Source organism: Oncorhynchus clarkii, chromosome 32 (genome assembly GCF_045791955.1).
Source record: "Oncorhynchus clarkii lewisi isolate Uvic-CL-2024 chromosome 32, UVic_Ocla_1.0, whole genome shotgun sequence".
Classification (NCBI taxonomy): domain Eukaryota; kingdom Metazoa; phylum Chordata; class Actinopteri; order Salmoniformes; family Salmonidae; genus Oncorhynchus; species Oncorhynchus clarkii.
In genome coordinates this window covers 7,959,461-7,979,427 of record NC_092178.1, presented here as the reverse complement: position 1 = coordinate 7,979,427, position 19,967 = coordinate 7,959,461, and the positions used below count along the sequence as shown (strand labels likewise).

At 42.8% G+C, this 19,967-nt stretch overlaps 1 protein-coding gene across 1 annotated transcript in view; it reads left to right on the top strand.

Moving 5' to 3' along the window:
• Positions 1–19,967, top strand: part of LOC139392147 (gamma-aminobutyric acid type B receptor subunit 1-like) — a 157,448-nt gene that overhangs the window by 52,021 nt on the left and 85,460 nt on the right. Inside the window, exons 3-4 of the mRNA XM_071139880.1 lie at positions 837–1,007; positions 14,446–14,547. Coding sequence (XP_070995981.1) covers positions 837–1,007; positions 14,446–14,547 — 273 coding nt within the window. The remainder of the gene's footprint in view (positions 1–836; positions 1,008–14,445; positions 14,548–19,967) is intronic.

The window sequence follows — 19,967 nt, the reverse complement described above, 5'->3', positions numbered from 1 at the left end:
CAGGACCTAATTTACTGGGCTATGGCTGAGGGATATTCAATCAGGACATCATTTACTGGGATATGGCTGAGGGATATTCTAGCAGGACCTAATTTGATGGGTTATGGCTGAGGGATATTCAATCAGGACCTAATTTACTGGGATGTGGCTGAGGGATATTCAATCAGGACCTAATTTACTGGGCTATGGCTGAGGGATATTCTAGCGGGACCTAATTTACTGGGCTTTGGCTGAGGGATATTTAATCAGGACCTAATTTACTGGGATATGGCTGAGGGATATTCTATCAGGACCTAATTTACTGGGATATGGCGGAGGGATATTCTATCAGGACCTAATTTACTGGGCTTTGGCGGAGGGATATTCTAGCAGGACCTAATTTACTGGGCTTTGGCTGAGGGATATTCTAGCAGGACCTAATTTACTGGGCTATGGCTGAGGGATATTCTAGCAGGACCTAATTTACTGGGATATGGCTGAGGGATATTCTAGCAGGACCTAATTTACTGGGCTTTGGCTGAGGGATATTCAATCAGGACCTAATTTACTGGGATATGGCGGAGGGATATTCTATCAGGACCTAATTTACTGGGCTTTGGCGGAGGGATATTCTATCAGGACCTAATTTACTGGGCTTTGGCTGTGTATTATTGAACCAAAAATCGTTTTGCTTCATTATGTTAACTACCTTTTCTTGTTTTCTCGTTTTGTCTTATTCTTTGGTTTGTTCTTCTTCCTCTGTCTCTTCTGTCTTTTCTGTCAAATGTTTTCATAATGAGGACACCCTAACACTTTTCTATCTCCTCTCCTCCTCTCCTCCTCTCTTCTCTCCTCAGTTATCCTACGGCTCCAGTTCTCCAGCGCTCTCCAACCGCCAGCGCTTCCCCACGTTCTTTCGTACCCACCCGTCTGCCACCCTCCACAACCCCACCAGGGTTCAGCTCTTTCAGAAGTGGAAATGGACGAAGATCGCCACCATCCAGCAGACTACGGAAGTTTTCACCTCGGTGAGTGACAGGCATCTTTAACATTTACATTTTCTTAGTTTGTTTGTATTTGACTGTATTATAGACGGTGATAGTCTGAATGTAGAGGGGAGACAGATACAGAGGAAAACAGAGCGGAAGGGTTGAGATGGGATTCATAGCCACGTCAGAATGGGCTTCTGTGGTCCAGAGTCTGTGGGGCTAATCACTCTACCAAAACCCTTCCTAACTAAGGCTGCTCTAGACTCAAGTTTTATGGACTTTGATGAAACATGAGCCTTCCTGTTCCGGTGACATGCATTGAAAACGCGTGGCCTCATCGTGGCTTTCTTTTGCAAAATAACTATTAATTAACAGAGTTGATTTAAAAAATAAAAAAAGGTCAATAGTAAACATCATATTAAAGTGTGGGACATTGATTGTATGATAAGTATTTAAAAAAACGAGCAGGTCTATTTGTCTCCCGAGGATAGAATAATCTGCTCCCCCCCACGGTTCACCTGTGGTAACATGACGGCTCTCAACTCCCCGACAACAGTTCCATCGATAGCCAATGGGAAAGAGGTGTAACTCCGTGACCTGGAAGCGGCGCGAGCTAAGTTAGAAAAAAAGGGGGCAAATCGATCTCCTTAAAAAGAGAAAACGGAATCACTTGAGAATCATTCCGGTAAATTCAACGTGCTAAAAGGACTTGAAACTTCCGTGGGGGTGGCGGGAAAACCCAACTTTGTTTCATGAGCAATCTTTTCTATGAGCTATTCGAGGGCAGGAGAAGCTGGGTCCCATGCCGCTGATTAACATTGCACACTTGCGCGGGTCTTTTCCGGGAAGGGCTCTCGTTTGAAGTGAAATGGCAAATTGTTTGCCTTGCAGTGGACTCGGGGGGGCTCTGACCTATGAGGAGAAGAGGGTCATCATCTCCCCAGATCTGAATGCCAAACTGCTAAAACAGAGGGCAACCTACAGTGCAGGTGAGATCCCAGCGACATCAGCTAAATCTGAGATGGGGTTTCATCCACCCGGAAAAAAAACTCATCTTGATCTTTCAGAACACAATGCTCCCAATAAAGCTCAATACATTTTCCAGAATCACATTTCCCAGAATCCCTGACGAGTCGACAGATGGAGCCCCATAATGACTGGCACAATATTCAGATATGCCATCCATGCACAGTCACACAGCCTAGCCTATGGCTATAATGCTGCCCTCAGCATAAGCCAATGAGGAGAACACCCCCCCCCCCCCCTTGAAGTGGTTACAAGGACATTATTACTATTATTGCTGAGTATTGGACTTTGTTAATATTATACTGCCTATGGTCCAGGATATTAAACAGTGATGATACCACACCAATTAACGAATAATGTCACACGGACTGAGGCTGCTTCCTGGTGGGGCTCCAGAGCATTGAATTCCTACATGGGAAAATATGGCTATATAAATTGGAAGCTATTCCCCTACTATTTTTTTTTGTTCGCTACAGCTAAGGAGAGATGGTCAGTCTCATTTGGGCTACGACACAATACCATTTAGGGCAGGCTATTGAATGTATCTCCCAGGGAGGACTTGGCCTACAGGCCATGATTAATGATGGTTATGATCTAGATTATAAAACTGTGTGGTTCGAGCCCTGAATGCTGATTGGCTGACAGCCGTGGTATATAAGACCGTATACCACGGGTATGACAAACATTTATTTTTACTGCTCTAATTATGTTGGTAACCAGTGTATAATAGCAATAAGGGGGCCAAAAGACCAGCAACAGTGTGTGAAAACCTTGTGAAGACTTACAGAAAACGTTTGACCTCTGTTATATACCATTTGTTGGCAATGACAAAGTATTGAGATAAACTTTTGTTTGTTGTTGATAGATACCCACCCTAACTCATCATGACTGATAGATACCCACCCTAACTCATCAAGACTGATAGATACCCACCCTAACTCATCAAGACTGATAGATACCCACCCTAACTCATCAAGACTGATAGATACCCACTCTAGCTCATCAAGACTGATAGATACCCACCCTAACTCATCAAGACTGATAGATACCCACCCTAACTCATCAAGACTGATGGATACCCACCCTAACTCATCAAGACTGATAGATACCAACCGTAGGCTGTCATTGAAAATAAGAATTTGTTCTTAACTGACTTGCCTAGTTAAATAAAAGGACAAATAAATAAAAAACATACACACACAACCAGTAGGTCACATGTCAGTACATACACACAACCAGTAGGTCACATGTCAGTACATACACACAACCAGTAGGTCACATGTCAGTACATACACACAACCAGTAGGTCACATGTCAGTACATACACACAACCAGTAGGTCACATGTCAGTACATACACACAACCAGTAGGTCACATGTCAGTACGGACACACAACCAGTAGGTCACATGTCAGTACAGACACACAACCAGTAGGTCACATGTCAGTACAGACACACAACCAGTAGGTCACATGTCAGTACAGACACACAACCAGTAGGTCACATGTCAGTACAGACACACAACCAGTAGGTCACATGTCAGTACAGACACACAAACAAAAATATGTATTATTGATAAACATACTGAATCAATGCATTGATTAATTGAATTTGTTCTGAACCTGGGGTAAGTGTGTGTGTGTAAGTTGACTATGCAAACAATTTGGAATTTCTGAAACATTCATGTTTCTTGTAAAAACAAGAAGTGACGCAGTCATTCTTTCCTCAACTCTTAGCCAAGACACACTGGCTTGCATAGTATTAATATTAGCCCTCTGATTACAATGAAGCAAGCTGTGTCTCTCTGTTCTGGGCCAACTGCAGCTTAACTAGGTCCTTATTTGCAGCACTTGACTATATGTCTGGACAATAAACAAGATAAGATTAAACTAGAGCCTGCAGGACTTTGTGGAGTGTGGTGTCAGAAAAGCAGAGCATCTCTTTATTACGGACAGACCTCTCCCCATCTTTACAACTACTGAATCTATATGTTTTGACCATGACCGTTTACATTCTAAGGTGAGACCAAGTAATTTAGTCTCCTCAACTTGTTCAACAGAAACACCATTCATTACCAGATTCATCTGAGGTCTAGAACTTAGGGAATGATTTGTACCAAATACAGTTTTAGAGATGTTCGGGATCAGTTTATGGCTGGCCACGCATTCCAAAACAAACTGCAACTCTTTGTTAAAGGTTACAGTGACTTCATTAGCTGTGTTTGCAGATGCATATATGGTTGAATCATCAGCATACATGGACACACATGCTTTGTTTAATGCCAGTGGCAGGTCATTGGTAAAAATAGAAAAGAGTAGAGGGCCTAGAGAGCTGCCCTGCGGTACACCACACGTTACATGTTTGACATTAGAGGAAGCTTCCATTAAATAAAACCCTCTAAGTTATATTAGATAGATAGCCTGGATACAGCCTTTAGCTGTGGTATATTGGCCATATACCACAAACCACTGAGGTGCCTTATTGCTATAATACATTGGTTACCAACATAATTAGAGCAGAATCCACAATATGGCAGAGGTTGAAAAGCCATAACACATGTTTTCTCAACAGATGATTATGGGCAATAATAATGCCTTGCAAACGTCCATTAAAACTGTACATTTAAAGTCCCTAAACTCGGCAAGAGTCTATTGTCTTGCTGATAACCCATCAAGGGTGGATGGCTTCTAGCCCATCAAGGACACGTTGTTTCCAGAGCTCACAGGTGTGCCTGGCATGGATTGTGACTCCATCTCGTTCATTGCCCTCTTCAACTGGTCATTCTCCGCCTGACTCTACGCAAATGACGAGTGACTCTCCGCCAATACCGCTTGGCTCTGGACCAATGCATCAGTTGCCGCCCCTCTCTCTGCCCTCAGAGAATGTTTCTCTTTCTGTAGCTTAATAATTTCTTTGTTTAATATTATGGTATTTCTATTCCATGAAAAAAACAAAAATCTGATTGATTTATCAAGACCAGTCCCCACGCTCTGTCATTCAGTGATATTCCCTATTGTACTGCTGAAAGTTGAAAAAAACATCTGCATTTTGAAAGAGTATTTTTATCAGTATTTTATTAATGAAAGCATAAAGATGTTGATGAAGAAATACTGTACAACATTTTGCAGTTGCATTAGGTTTGGAGTTAGAAATGTAAAACTTTAGAGTACTTAATACATTGCAAGTTGGAGGGATTTTCTTCACACCTAGATGAGCTATTAGACTATCCTTTTGTAAAGGTATGACGAGTCTATTGTCCCGCTAATAGCCAATTCATGGAAACATTGTTTGCAGAATTCACAGACTGCTAACACTTGTGAAAAACAAAATGCCTCCAGCATCTAGAGTGGTAGAAATTTATTATTGAATTCGAAAAATAAATTAAAACCCACATGACGTTCTGTTTTATACTAACAAGTGGTTGTCATGGTGAATAATCCAATAATAACTGGTATGACACGGCTCTCGGAACTCATTAAAAGGCGGCTACTACATGAAACTACGTGAAAATACTTGCAGATCAATAACGTGTTCCTGTAGATCTAATTATATTTAGAGGATTGGAGGATTCTAAATTAATATCTAAGGGGCATTTTTATTTAGGGCAAATCTGGTCTGTGATATTGATTTAGAAATGTAAAACCTTACAGAGAATATCTAAGCAGCTTTTATTTAATTATAATGCAGGGTTAATTACAATAATAATTGTTGGATAACAGATCGGCTCTCGGGACTCATTAAGAGGCCTCAATCTTCAATGTAAATCATTAATTCAGAAGGTTACACCCATATGTTTTAGGCCTGCAGTAGGTTATAATAATCCATGCCTTTTAAAAGTTATGTGTGGAGTTAGAATTTCGGCTGTCAGAAGTATTAAAATCAACCAATGTCAGCCTTTAAATGCTTTATTATCCAAATGTTTAATTTGCGTGTGGGTCGACGGAGAGAAACAAAGTGGCACAGTTTGAGGCCATGAGGCGGAGAGTGATGCTGGCGCCGGAGAGAAAATAAATGAGTACAAAAACAGCTGCTTCGATATTCTCTGTAAGGTTTTGCATTCATAAATCAATATCACAGACCAGAAAAATGCCCCTTAGATATTAATTTAGAATCCTCCAATCCTCTAAATATAATTAGATCTACAGGGACACTTTATTGATCTGCAAGTATTTTCATGTAGTTTCATGTGGTAGCCGCATTTTTAATGATTTCCGAGAGCCAGTCAGTTGAAGTCGGATGTTTGCATACACCTCAGCCAAATACATTTAAACTTAGTTTTTCACAATTCCTGACAATTAATCCTGGTAAAAAGTCCCTATTTTAGGTCAGTTAGGATCACCACTTAATTTTAAGAATGTGAAATGTCAGAATAGTCATAGAGAGAATGTCACGACTTCCGCCGAAGTCGGTCCCTCTCCTTGTTCAGGCGGCATTCGGCGGTTGAAGTCACCGGCCTTCTAGCCATCGCCGATCCACTTTTCATTTTCCATTTGTTTTGGCTTTGTTTTACACACCTGGTTTTAATTCCCCAATTACATGTTCATTATTTAACCCTCTGTTTTCCCCATGGTTTTTGTGCGTGGTTTTTGATTTTATGTATGTTCGGTCTGTTATTGTGAGCTCAGTATTACGACATGTTATTGGCATATTTGAGTAAAGTTACTTGTGTTACTCATCTCTGCTGTCCTGCGCCTGACTCCTCTGCACCAGCTACACCCAGACCGTTACAGATAATTATTTATTTCATCTTTTATTTCTTTAATCACATTCCCAGTGGGTCAGAAGTTTACATACACTCAATTAGTATTTGGTAGCATTGCCTTTAAATTGTTTAAATTGGGTCAAACGTTTTGGGGAGCCTTCCACAAGCTTCCCACAATAAGTTGGGTGAATTGGCCCATTCCTCCTGACAGAGCTGGTGTAACTGAGTCAGGTTTGTAGGCCTCCTTGCTCGCACACGCTTTTTCAGTTCTGCCCACATATTTTCCATGGGATTGAGGTCAGAGCTTTGTGATGGCCACTCCAATACATTGACTTTGTTGTCCTTAAGACATTTTGCCACAACTTTGGAAGTATGTTTGAGGTCATTGTCCATTTGGAGACCCATTTGCGACCAAGTTTTAACTTCCTGACTGATGTCTTGAAATTTTTCCACATATGTATCCTTCCTCATGACGCTGCCTATTTTGTGAAGTGCACCAGTCCCTTCTGCAGCAAAGCACCCCCACAACATGATGCTGCCACCCCCGTGCTTCATGGTTGGGATGGTGTTCTTCGGCTTGCAAGCCACCCCCTTTTTCCTCCAAAAATAACGATGGTCATTATGGCCAAACAGTTCTATTTTTGTTTCATCAGACCAGAGGACATTTCTCCAAAAAGTATGATCTTTGTCCCCATGTGCAGTTGCAAACTGTAGTTTGACTTTTTATGGCAGTTTTGGAGCAGTGGCTTCTTTGTTGCTGAGCGACCTTTCAGGTTATGTCAATAAAGGGCTAATTTTACTTTGGATATAAATACTTTTGTACCTGTTTCCTCCAGCATCTTCACAAGGTCCTTTGCTGTTGTTCTGGGATTGATTTGCACTTTTCGCACCAAAGTACTTTCATCTCTAGGAGACAGAACGCGTCTTCTTCCTGAGCGTTATGGCGGCTGCATGGTCCCATGGTGTTTATACTTGCGTACTATTGTTTGTACAGATGAACGTGGTACCTTCAGGTGTTTGTAAATTGCTCCCTTGGATGAACCAGACTTGTGGAGATCTACAATTTGTTTCTGAGGTCTTGGCTGGTTTCTTTTGATTTTCCAATGATGTCAAGCAAAGAGGCACTGAGCTTGAAGCTAGGCCTTGAAATACATCCACAGGTACACCTCCAATTGACTAAAATTATGCCAATTAGCCTATCAGAAGCTTCTAAAGCCATGACATAATTTTCTGGAATTTTCCAAGCTGTTTAAAGGCATAGTCAACTTAGTGTATGTCATCTTCTGACCCACTGGAATTGTGATACAGTGAATTATAAGTGAAATAATCTGTCTGTAAAAAATTGTTGGAAAAATTACTTGTCATGCACACAGTAGATGTCCTAACCGACTTGCCAGAACTATAGTTTGTTAACAAGAAATTTGTGGAGTGGTTGACCTAAGTATATGTATATATAACCTAAGTATATGTAAACTTCCGACTTCAACTGTTATTGAATGAGTCACCATGGCAACCACTTGTCAGTATACACGGTCAAAACATTTCTTTATTAAAGACTATCAGAAAGAATGTTGGTACTTGTTTATTTTGATCTAAAGCCATGAATGAGTGAGTCACTCAGTTTCATGCTGACAAATCCTTGCTGGACTCTTTCATTAAGTTTCTTCTTCACATCATCAAAGTGTAATAAATACTCAGGGAGAAAAAGGTGTAGATTCACGCGCAGAGCGTGGCAGGTGTTCATTTCACCTTCGCAGAAGGCAGGAATTGTGGTCACAGGAAGGCAATGGTCATACACAGGTAGGCAAACAGCCAGGTGAATCAAAAGAAGGACTCTGTGTTTCAGAAACAGACTTTCTATCACTCTTTCACACTGGTAAATAAGGATAGTTTGTTATTTAGACTGATTTATTTCCCTTTTTAGAGGGATTGAAACCAAAAGCGCACCGTGCCTATTTTTTGAAAATCATCAGTCCACGTCAAGTGTAATTCTCCCATTGTATTTATCCAAGTTCTCTCTCAACTGCAAATTTCATTATGATTAAATTACTATATGCCAATCCATCAGACATAGTTTTAACAGGCAGTATCTGTTCTGCTCTGTTCAGATTCACTAGAAGCAGCAGACAAGGTGATTTAATGTCTCCTTTGCTATTTTTATTATCCATGGAACCCCTGGCCCAGGCAATTTGTCAATCTAAGGAAATAACACCAATTTCCCTGAAATCTACTGATCACTTCATGGAGGACTACATCTCTACTTATGGAACCCGATGGAAACCGATGGAGGACTCCATCTCTACTTATGGAACCCGATGAAGGACTCCATCTCTACTTATAGAACCCGATGGAGGACTACATCTCTACTTATGGAACCCGATGGAGGACTCCATCTCTACTTATGGAACCTGATGGAGGACTACATCTCTACTTATGGAACCCGATGGAGGACTCCATCTCTACTTATGGAACCCGATGGAGGACTCCATCTCTACTTATGGAACCTGATGGAGGACTACATCTCTACTTATGGAACCTGATGGAGGACTACATCTCTACTTATGGAACCTGATGGAGGACTACATCTCTACTTATGGAACCTGATGGAGGACTACATCTCTACTTATGGAACCTGATGGAGGACTACATCTCTACTTATGGAACCTGATGGAGGACTCCATCTCTACTTATGGAACCTGATGGAGGACTCCATCTCTACTTATGGAACCCGATGGAGGACTACATCTCTACTTATGGAACCTGATGGAGGACTACATCTCTACTTATGGAACCCGATGGAGGACTCCATCTCTACTTATGGAACCCGATGGAGGACTCCATCTCTACTTATGGAACCCGATGGAGGACTCCATCTCTACTTATGGAACCCGATGGAGGACTCCATCTCTACTTATGGAACCCGATGGAGGACTCCATCTCTACTTATGGAACCTGATGGAGGACTCCATCTCTACTTATGGAACCTGATGGAGGACTACATCTCTACTTATGGAACCTGATGGAGGACTACATCTCTACTTATGGAACCCGATGGAGGACTCCATCTCTACTTATGGAACCTGATGGAGGACTCCATCTCTACTTATGGAATGACAATCGTTTCCTATTTTAAATATTTGTTAGTAGATCTATTGCCTTTCTTAGATAAAACCATTGCCAGAACTTTAACAGATCTCAAATCAATTAAAACCTGTCACGTTCTGACCTTAGTTCCTTTGTTATGTCTTTGTTTTAGTATGGTCAGGGCGTGAGTTGGGTGCGTTGTCTATGTTCCGTTTTCTATGTTGTGTTTTTGCGTTTGGCCTGGTATGGTTCTCAATCAGAGGCAGGTGTCATTAGTTGTCTCTGATTGAGAATCATACTTAGGTAGCCTTTTCCCACCTGTGTTTCGTGGGTAGTTATTTTCTGTCTAGTGTGTTTTGTCACCTTACAGAACTGTTTCGGTTTCGTTTCTTTCTCTTTGTAATTTTGTTTAGTGTTCTGAGTTTAAATAAATATCATCATGAACACTTACCACGCTGCGGTTTGGTCCTCACCTCATTCCAACGACGATCGTTACAAAAACCAACCTCAGTAGGTGGACTTACATCCCAGTTGCTTTAAGCGGCAGAATATCTAATGGTCGAAATGAATATATTGCCACGGCTGATTTTCTGTAGTTCAATACTTCCCATGTCTCCCCCTTCAGGCTATTGGCACAAAATTCATAGTCCAGTTTCAAGGTAAGCGATCTAGGATAAAATTAACAAACATGTTAAATATGTAGGAAAACTATCTGTACTAGAGGTCGACCCATTATGATTTTTCAACGACAATACGGATACCGATTATTGGAGGACCAAAAAAAGCAGATACCGATTAATCGGGCGATTTAAAAAAAATAATATTTGTAACAATGACAATTACAACAATACTGAATGTACACTTATTTTAACTTAATATAATACATCAATAAAATCAATTTAGCCTCAAATAAATAATGAAACATGTTCAATTTGGTTTAAATAATGCAGAAACAAAGTGTTTGAGAAGAAAGTAAAAGTGCAATATGTGCCATGTAGAAAGCTAACGTTTAAGTTCCTTGCTCAGAACATGAGAACATATGAAAGCTGGTGGTTCCTTTTAACATGAGTCTTCAATATTCCCAGGTAAGAAGTTTTGGGTTGTAGTTATTATAGGAATTATAGGACTATTTCTCTCTATACGATTTGTATTTCATATACCTTTGACTATTGGATGTTCTTATAGGCACTTTAGTATTGCCAGTGTAACAGTATAGCTTCTGTCCCTCTCCTCGCCCCTACCTGGGCTCGAACCAGAAACACATCGACAACAGCCACCCTCGAAGCAGCGTTACCCATGCAGAGCAAGGGGAACAACCACTCCAACCACTCCAAGCGAGTGACGTTTGAAACGCTATTAGCGCGCACCCCTCTAACTAGCTAGTCATTTCACATCGGTTACACCAGCCTAATCTCGGGAGTTAATAGGCTTGAAGTCATAAACAGCTCAATGCTTGAAGCACAGCAAAGAGCTGCTGGCAAAATGCACGAAAGCATGAATGCTTACATGCATTTTGAATGAATGCTTACGAGCCTGCTGGTGCCTACCACCGCTGAGTCAGACGGCTCTATCAAATAATGAACATAATTATAACATAATAACACACAGAAATACGAGCCTTAGGTCATTAATATGGTCGAATCCGGAAACTATCATCTCGAAAACAAAACGTTTATTCTTTCAGTGAAATACGGAACCGTTCCATATTTTATCTAACGGGTGGCATCCCTAAGTCTAAATATTTCTGTTACATTGCACAACCTTCAATGTTATGCCATAATTACATAACATTCTGGCAAATTAGTTCACAACGAGCCAGGCAGCCCAAACTGTTGCATATACACTGACTCTGCGTGCAATGAACGCAAGAGAAGTGACACAATTTCACCTGGTTAATATTGCCTGCTAACCTGGATTTCTTTTAGCTAAATATTCAGGTTTAAAAATATATACTTCTGTGTATTGATTTTAAGAAATGCATTGATGTTTATGGTTAGGTACAGTTGTGCAACGATTGTGCTTTTTTCGCAAATGCGCTTTTGTTAAATCATCCCCCGTTTGGCGAAGTTGGCTGTCTTTGTTAGGAAGAAATAGTCTTCACAGTTCGCAAAGAGTCATGTTAGCAGGCAATATTAACTAAATAAGCAGGTTTAAAAATATATACTTGTGTATTGATTTTAAGAAAGGCATTGATGTTCATGGTTAGGTACACGTTGGAGCAACTAGTCCTTTTACGCGAATACTCACTGCATCGATTATATGCAACGCAGGACACGCTAGATAAACTAGTAATATCATCAACCATGTGTAGTTTACTAGTGATTATGATTGATTGATTGTTTTTTATAAGAAAAGTTTAATGCTAGCTTGCAACTTACCTTGGTTTCTTACTGCATTCGCGTAACAGGCAGTCTCCTCGTGGAGTGCAATGTAATCAGGTGGTTAGAGCGTGTGACTAGTTAACTGTAAGTTTTTTTCTTTTTTTCTTCTGTGTTATTGACTTGTTTATTGTTTACTCCATGTGTAACTCTGTGTTGTTGTCTGTTCACACTGCTATGCTTTATCTTGGCCAGGTTGCAGTTGTAAATGAGAACTTGTTCTCAACTAGCCGGTCCACCTCTAATCTGTACTAAACTTGAGGTTGTATTTCCAGGCTTTAGCATTTCATCCCATCCTGAATTGGTTTAGACATAATTATTCCTCCCCCTGGCTGAGTATAGAGAGAAATATGGTGTCTCCTATTGTCCTGGAAGAGGTGGTCTCTTGATACTAGCCATCCCGGATCCGGGATCGTGAATACAGCCTCAAGCTCATTACCATAACGCAACGTTAACTATTCATAAAAATCGCAAATGAAATGAAATAAATATGCTAGCTCTCAAGCTTAGCCTTTTGTTAACAACACTGTCATCTCAGATTTTCAAAATATGCTTTTCAACCATAGCAAAACAAGCATTTGTGTAACAGTATTGATAGCTAGCGTAGCATTTAGCGTAGCATTCAGCGGGCAACATTTTCACAAAAACAAGAAAAGCATTCAAATAAAATAATTTACCTTTGAAGAACTTCGGATGTTTTCAATGAGACTCTCAGTTAGATAGCAAATGTTCAGTTTTTCCAAAAAGATTCTTTGTGTAGGAGAAATCGCTCCGTTTTGTTCATCACATTTGGCTACCAAAAACGCCGAACCTTTTTCCAAATTAACTCCATAATATCGACAGAAACATGGCAAACGTTGTTTAGAATCAATCCTCAAAGTGTTTTTCACATATCTCTTCGATGATATGTTGTTCGTGGAAGTTTGGTTTCTCCTCTGAATCACATGGAAGAATGCACGCACCTGGAGATTACGCACCAATTTCGACGCAGGACACCAGGCGGACACCTGGTAAATGTAGTCTCTTATGGTCAATCTTCCAATGATATGCCTACAAATACGTCACAATGCTGCCAACACCTTGGGGAAACGGCAGAAAGTGTAGGCTCGTTCATGTCGCATTTACAGCCATATAAGGAGACAATGGAAAACAGCGCCTCAAAAATTTTGCTCACTTCCTGTTTGAAGTTTCATCTTGGTTTCGCCTGTAGCATCAGTTCTGGGGCACTCACAGACAATATCTTTGCAGATTTGGAAACGTCAGAGTGTTTTCTTTCCAAAGCTGTCAATTATATGCATAGTCAAGCATCTTTTCGTGACAAAATATTGCGCTTAAAACGGGAACGTTTTTCATCCAAAAATGAAATACTAGCCAGAGGTTCAAGAGGTTTTAAACAATGTAATATGGTGTCTCCTATTGTCCTGGAAGAGGTGGTCTCCACTGATACATCCTTAAACAATGTAAACTACACTTTGGTCCTATTATTGCTGACACAATTTATATTTGGCACAAAATTGTAAAACAATGTAACTGAGAATCAAAATGGCAGGCCCATACTCAGAGTTATAGGGGGTTGGGGACTGACAACCAACCTGTTGATTTCATGCAATTCTACACATTTTTCCATGACTTATGCCATATAAATTATATCTGAGTGAGAGTAACTAACAAAATCAAATTGGGGCCCCCTGTAGGTTAGGGGCCCTGGGCACGTGCCCTGCGTGACCGGCTGGTATCCGGACATGATGCTCCAAGTTTAGACAGTTGGCTAGACAAATTTAGCAATAAAGCAAGTGTTAGCTGACATGGCTAATTGAATGACTGTCAGTGACTGACGTAACAAGAGAACATTTGCTTATGCAAAACTCAATTTTTGTACTTGCACCTACTATTCTAACTCTCAACATTATCTTCAGAACCCGAATGAGTTCTGCTTATGTCTGGAGCCAGCCCTGGTCTGTGTTTCTGTCTGTGTGTCTGTCTGTTGGTCTGTCTGTGTGTCTGTCTGTGTTTCTGTCTGTGTTTCTGTCTGTGTTTCTGTCTGTGTGTCTGTCTGTGTGTCTGTCTGTGTGTCTGTCTGTGTGTCTGTCTGTGTTTCTGTCTGTGTTTCTGTCTGTTTCTTTCTGTGTTTCTGTCTGTTTGTCTGTCTGTGTTTCTGTCTGTGTGTCTGTCTGTGTTTCTGTCTGTGTTTCTGTCTGTTCTGTCAAGACATGTTGTACTGAAAATACTAAACAAAGCATCTGAATGAAGTGAATGATGGCAGTTTTCATGTCTTATCTCTCCTTCAGACGCTGGATGATCTCGAGGCGAGGACCAAGGAGGCTGGGATAGAGATCAGTGTTCGCCAAAGCTTCCTCACCGACCCCGCCCCAGCTGTCAAGAACCTCAAGGTGCCTCCTTCACTTCCCACCTTCCTCCCTTCCTCCCTCTTTCCCTCTCCCTCTTACCTCCCTCCCTTCCTCCCTCCCTCCCTCTCTCTCACCTCCCTCCCTCCTTCCCTTACACTCTCTTCCTGGTTTATCCCCCCTGCTGCCATGGCAACTGCCAGGTGATTGAACACATGAGATCAATCACGTCCGAGCTTGGTGAACAAACCCCAGAGAGACTCTAACACACACACACACACACACACACACACACACACACACACACACACACACACACACACACACACACACACACACACACACACACACCATTAGTACACAGGAGCAGCAAGGGCCCCGGCTGGCGTAGCGAATCAGACATAATCACCACTGCCACCACACCCGCAGAAACACAGGGCGAGCTGGAAATCCTGTCTTTTATTTTTAAGAGACTCAAGTTAATTAGAGCATAAGGTTGACCCCCTCTACCCTCCTTTCTGTTCCCCCTCTACCCTCCTCTACCTTTCTGTTCTCCTTTCTACCCTCCTCTACCTTTCTGTTCCCCCTCTACCCTCCTCTACCTTTCTGTTCCCCCTCTACCCTCCTCTACCTTTCTGTTCTCCTTTCTACCCTCCTCTACCTTTCCGTTCCCCTTCCCCCCTCTACCTTTCTGTTCCCCCTCTACCCTCCTCTACCTTTCTGTTCCCCCTCTACCCTCCTCTACCTTTCTGTTCTCCTTTCTACCCTCCTCTACCTTTCTGTTCCCCCTCTACCCTCCTCTACCTTTCCGTTCCCCTTCCCCCCTCTACCTTTCTGTTCTAAGCGTCAGTACAGAGACAAAGTAGAATCTCAATTCAACGGCTCAGACACAAGAGGCATGTGGCAGGGTCTACAGTCAATCACGGACTACAGGAAGAAATCCAGCCCAGTCACGGACCAGGATGTCCTGCTCCCAGGCAGACTAAACTTTTTTGCCCGCTTTGAGGACAATACAGTGCCACTGACACGGCCTGCAACGAAAACATGCGGTCTCTCCTTCACTGCAGCCGAGGTGAGTAAGACATTTAAACGTGTTAACCCTCGCAAGGCTGCAGGCCCAGACGGCATCCCCAGCCGCGCCCTCAGAGCATGCGCAGACCAGCTGGCCGGTGTGTTTACGGACATATTCAATCAATCCCTATACCAGTCTGCTGTTCCCACATGCTTCAAGAGGGCCACCATTGTTCCTGTTCCCAAGAAAGCTAAGGTAACTGAGCTAAACGACTACCGCCCCGTAGCACTCACTTCCGTCATCATGAAGTGCTTTGAGAGACTAGTCAAGGACCATATCACCTCCACCCTACCTGACACCCTAGACCCACTCCAATTTGCTTACCGCCCAAATAGGTCCACAGACGATGCAATCTCAACCACATTGCACACCGCCCTAACCCATCTGGACAAGAGGAATACCTATGTGAGAATGCTGTTCATTGACTACAGCTCGGCATTCAACACCATAGTACCCTCCAAGCTCGTCATCAAGCTCGAGACCCTGGGTCTCGACCCCGCCCTGTGCAACTGGGTACTGGACTTCCTGACGGGCCGCCCCCAGGTGGTGAGGGTAGGCAACAACATCTCCTCCCCGCTGATCCTCAACACTGGGGCCCCACAAGGGTGCGTTCTGAGCCCTCTCCTGTACTCCCTGTTCACCCACGACTGCGTGGCCATGCACGCCTCCAACTCAATCATCAAGTTTGCGGACGACACAACAGTGGTAGGCTTGATTACCAACAACGACGAGACGGCCTACAGGGAGGAGGTGAGGGCCCTCGGAGTGTGGTGTCAGGAAAATAACCTCACACTCAACGTCAACAAAACTAAGGAGATGATTGTGGACTTCAGGAAACAGCAGAGGGAACACCCCCCTATCCACATCGATGGAACAGTAGTGGAGAGGGTAGCAAGTTTTAAGTTCCTCGGCATACACATCACAGACAAACTGAATTGGTCCACTCACACAGACAGCATTGTGAAGAAGGCGCAGCAGCGCCTCTTCAACCTCAGGAGGCTGAAGAAATTCGGCTTGTCACCAAAAGCACTCACAAACTTCTACAGATGCACAATCGAGAGCATCCTGGCGGGCTGTATCACAGCCTGGTACGGCAACTGCTCCGCCCTCAACCGTAAGGCTCTCCAGAGGGTAGTGAGGTCTGCACAACGCATCACCGGGGGCAAACTACCTGCCCTCCAGGACACCTACACCACCCGATGTCACAGGAAGGCCATAAAGATCATCAAGGACATCAACCACCCGAGCCACTGCCTGTTCACCCCGCTATCATCCAGAAGGCGAGGTCAGTACAGGTGCATCAAAGCTGGGACCGAGAGACTGAAAAACAGCTTCTATCTCAAGGCCATCAGACTGTTAAACAGCCACCACTAACACTGAGTGGCTGCTGCCAACACACTGACACTGACTCAACTCCAGCCACTTTAATAATGGGAATTGATGGGAAATGATGTAAATATATCACTAGCCACTTTAAACAATGCTACCTTATATAATGTTACTTACCCTACATTATTCATCTCATATGCATACGTATATACTGTACTCTATATCATCGACTGTATCCTTATGTAATACATGTATCACTAGCCAATTTAACTATGCCACTTTGTTTACATACTCATCTCATATGTATATACTGTACTCGATACCATCTACTGTATCTTGCCTATGCTGCTCTGTACCATCACTCATTCATATATCCTTATGTACATATTCTTTATCCCCTTACACTGTGTACAAGACAGTAGTTTTGGAATTGTTAGTTAGATTACTTGTTGGTTATTACTGCATTGTCGGAACTAGAAGCACAAGCATTTCGCTACACTCGCATTAACATCTGCTAACCATGTGTATGTGACAAATAAAATTTGATTTGATTTGATTAATGATGAATCAGCGATATACAAATTGGCTTAATTATTTATTTACTAACTAACTTAATAATCACACAGAATTACATAAACATACACACACACACAGGAAATGTTACACATTGAATACGACATAATGCAATGAAAAGTCCCTAGTGGACTAAACCGATATGACGGCTTGTTACACAAAAGGAAAAGGGCAGGGCATGTAAGAAAGAGCGGGAGAAAAGACAAAGGACTTCACTATCATACACACAGTGGATAACTATGCTCATGGAATTGCAATTGACATATTTACGTGTGTCTTTGTCTTTGCTGTCTCTCCGTTGAAAACAATCGATCCGCCTGGGGAGTAATCGACAGAAAGTCCTTCGTAGTTGTAGCTCTGTTATAATGTATACGTCAGGCGTACCAATGGTCGTTCGATAGGGAAATGTTCTCTTCTCGTCTTCCGTCGACTTTCCTAGACAATTTGACATATACAGCTGCAGAATGTGAATGTGCAGTCTTTGGTTTTGTAGATTTATTAATCATTCGTGAGGTTTGGACTGCGTCCTCACGTCTTCTGGTTTCAGAGTTCTATCCATTACGGCCCTCTCAGCTCACGCTGTTGTTCTCGTTGGCCTGATGTACATTTTGTCATTAGGCCACTTGGGGAAAAAGAGGCTGTGTCTGTGCTCAAGTGGGCGTGGCCACTGAATTGGTTTAGACTTCATATGAAAAACAGTTATCTCATTTAGAAGGCTAACGTCACATTTCATCTTCTCACAAATAGTTTCATATTTAATCATATAAGTTCCACAACATTTAGATGTACGTCTGGTAACTGGGAAATATACACATTCAGAGATACAGTTATGTTGTTCTACTGTCCTTAGTTACAATACAAATTATTAACAAATACGACAGGATTGTTGTTTAAATACCCATGGACCATTCCAAATGTTTGATTACAGAAATACTGTTAAATTATTCAACTTTTTGATGTTACCGTACTGCAACGTCTCTCTCTGTGGTAACAAAGGGATTTAACTTTAACAAGGGGGGGGGGCGCCTATGAGCCTTCCCTCAAAGGGCAGGTCATGACACTCCTCTACCTTTCTGTTCCCCTTCCTTCCCTCCCTCCTCCCTCTCTCCTCTACCTTTCTGTTCCTCCCTCTACCCTCCTCTACCTTTCTGTTCCCCTTCCTTCCCTCCCTCCTCACTCTCTCCTCTACTTTTCTGTTCCTCCTCTACCTTTCTGTCCCCCTTCCTTCCCTCCCTCCTCACTCTCTCCTCTACCTTTCTGTTCCTCCTCTACCTTTCTGTCCCCCTTCCTTCCCTCCCTCCTCACTCTCTCCTCTACCTTTCTGTTCCTCCTCTACCTTTCTCTCCCCCTTCCTTCCCTCCCTCCTCACTCTCTCCTCTACCTTTCTGTTCCTCCTCTACCTTTCTGTCCCCCTTCCTTCCCTCCCTCCTCACTCTCTTCTCTACCTTTCTGTCCCTCCTCTACCTTTCTGTTCAAATCAAATCATCAAATCAAATCAAATGTAGGGGCGCCTATGAGCCTTCCCTCAAAGGGCAGGTCATGACACTCCTCTACCTTTCTGTTCCCCTTCCTTCCCTCCCTCCTCCCTCTCTCCTCTACCTTTCTGTTCCTCCCTCTACCCTCCTCTACCTTTCTGTTCCCCTTCCTTCCCTCCCTCCTCACTCTCTCCTCTACTTTTCTGTTCCTCCTCTACCTTTCTGTCCCACTTCCTTCCCTCCCTCCTCACTCTCTCCTCTACCTTTCTGTTCCTCCTCTACCTTTCTGTCCCCCTTCCTTCCCTCCCTCCTCACTCTCTCCTCTACCTTTCTGTTCCTCCTCTACCTTTCTGTCCCCCTTCATTCCCTCCCTCCTCACTCGCTCCTCTACCTTTCTGTTCCTCCTCTACCTTTCTGTCCCCCTTCCTTCCCTCCCTCCTCACTCTCTTCTCTACCTTTCTGTCCCTCCTCTACCTTTCTGTTCAAATCAAATCATCAAATCAAATCAAATCAAATGTATTTATATAGCCCTTCGTACATCAGCTGATATCTCAAAGTGCTGTACAGAAACCCAGCCTAAAACCCCAAACAGCAAGCAATGCAGGTGTAGAAGCACGGTGGCTAGGAAAAACTACCTAGAAAGGCCTAAACCTAGGAAGAAACCTAGAGAGGAACCAGGCTATGTGGGGTGGCCAGTCCTCTTCTGGCTGTGCCGGGTGGAGATTATAACAGAACATGGCCAAGATGTTCAAATGTTCATAAATGACCAGCAAGGTCGAATAATAATAAGGCAGAACAGTTGAAACTGGAGCAGCAGCACGGCCAGGTGGACTGGGGACAGCAAGGAGTCATCATGTCAGGTAGTCCTGGGGCATGGTCCTAGGGCTCTCTTCCCTTTCCTTCCCTCCCTCCTCCCTCTCTTCTCTACCTTTCTGTCCCTCCTCTACCTTTCTGTCCCTCCTCTACCTTTCTGTTCCTCCTCTACCTTTCTGTTCCTCCTCTACCTTTCCGTTCCT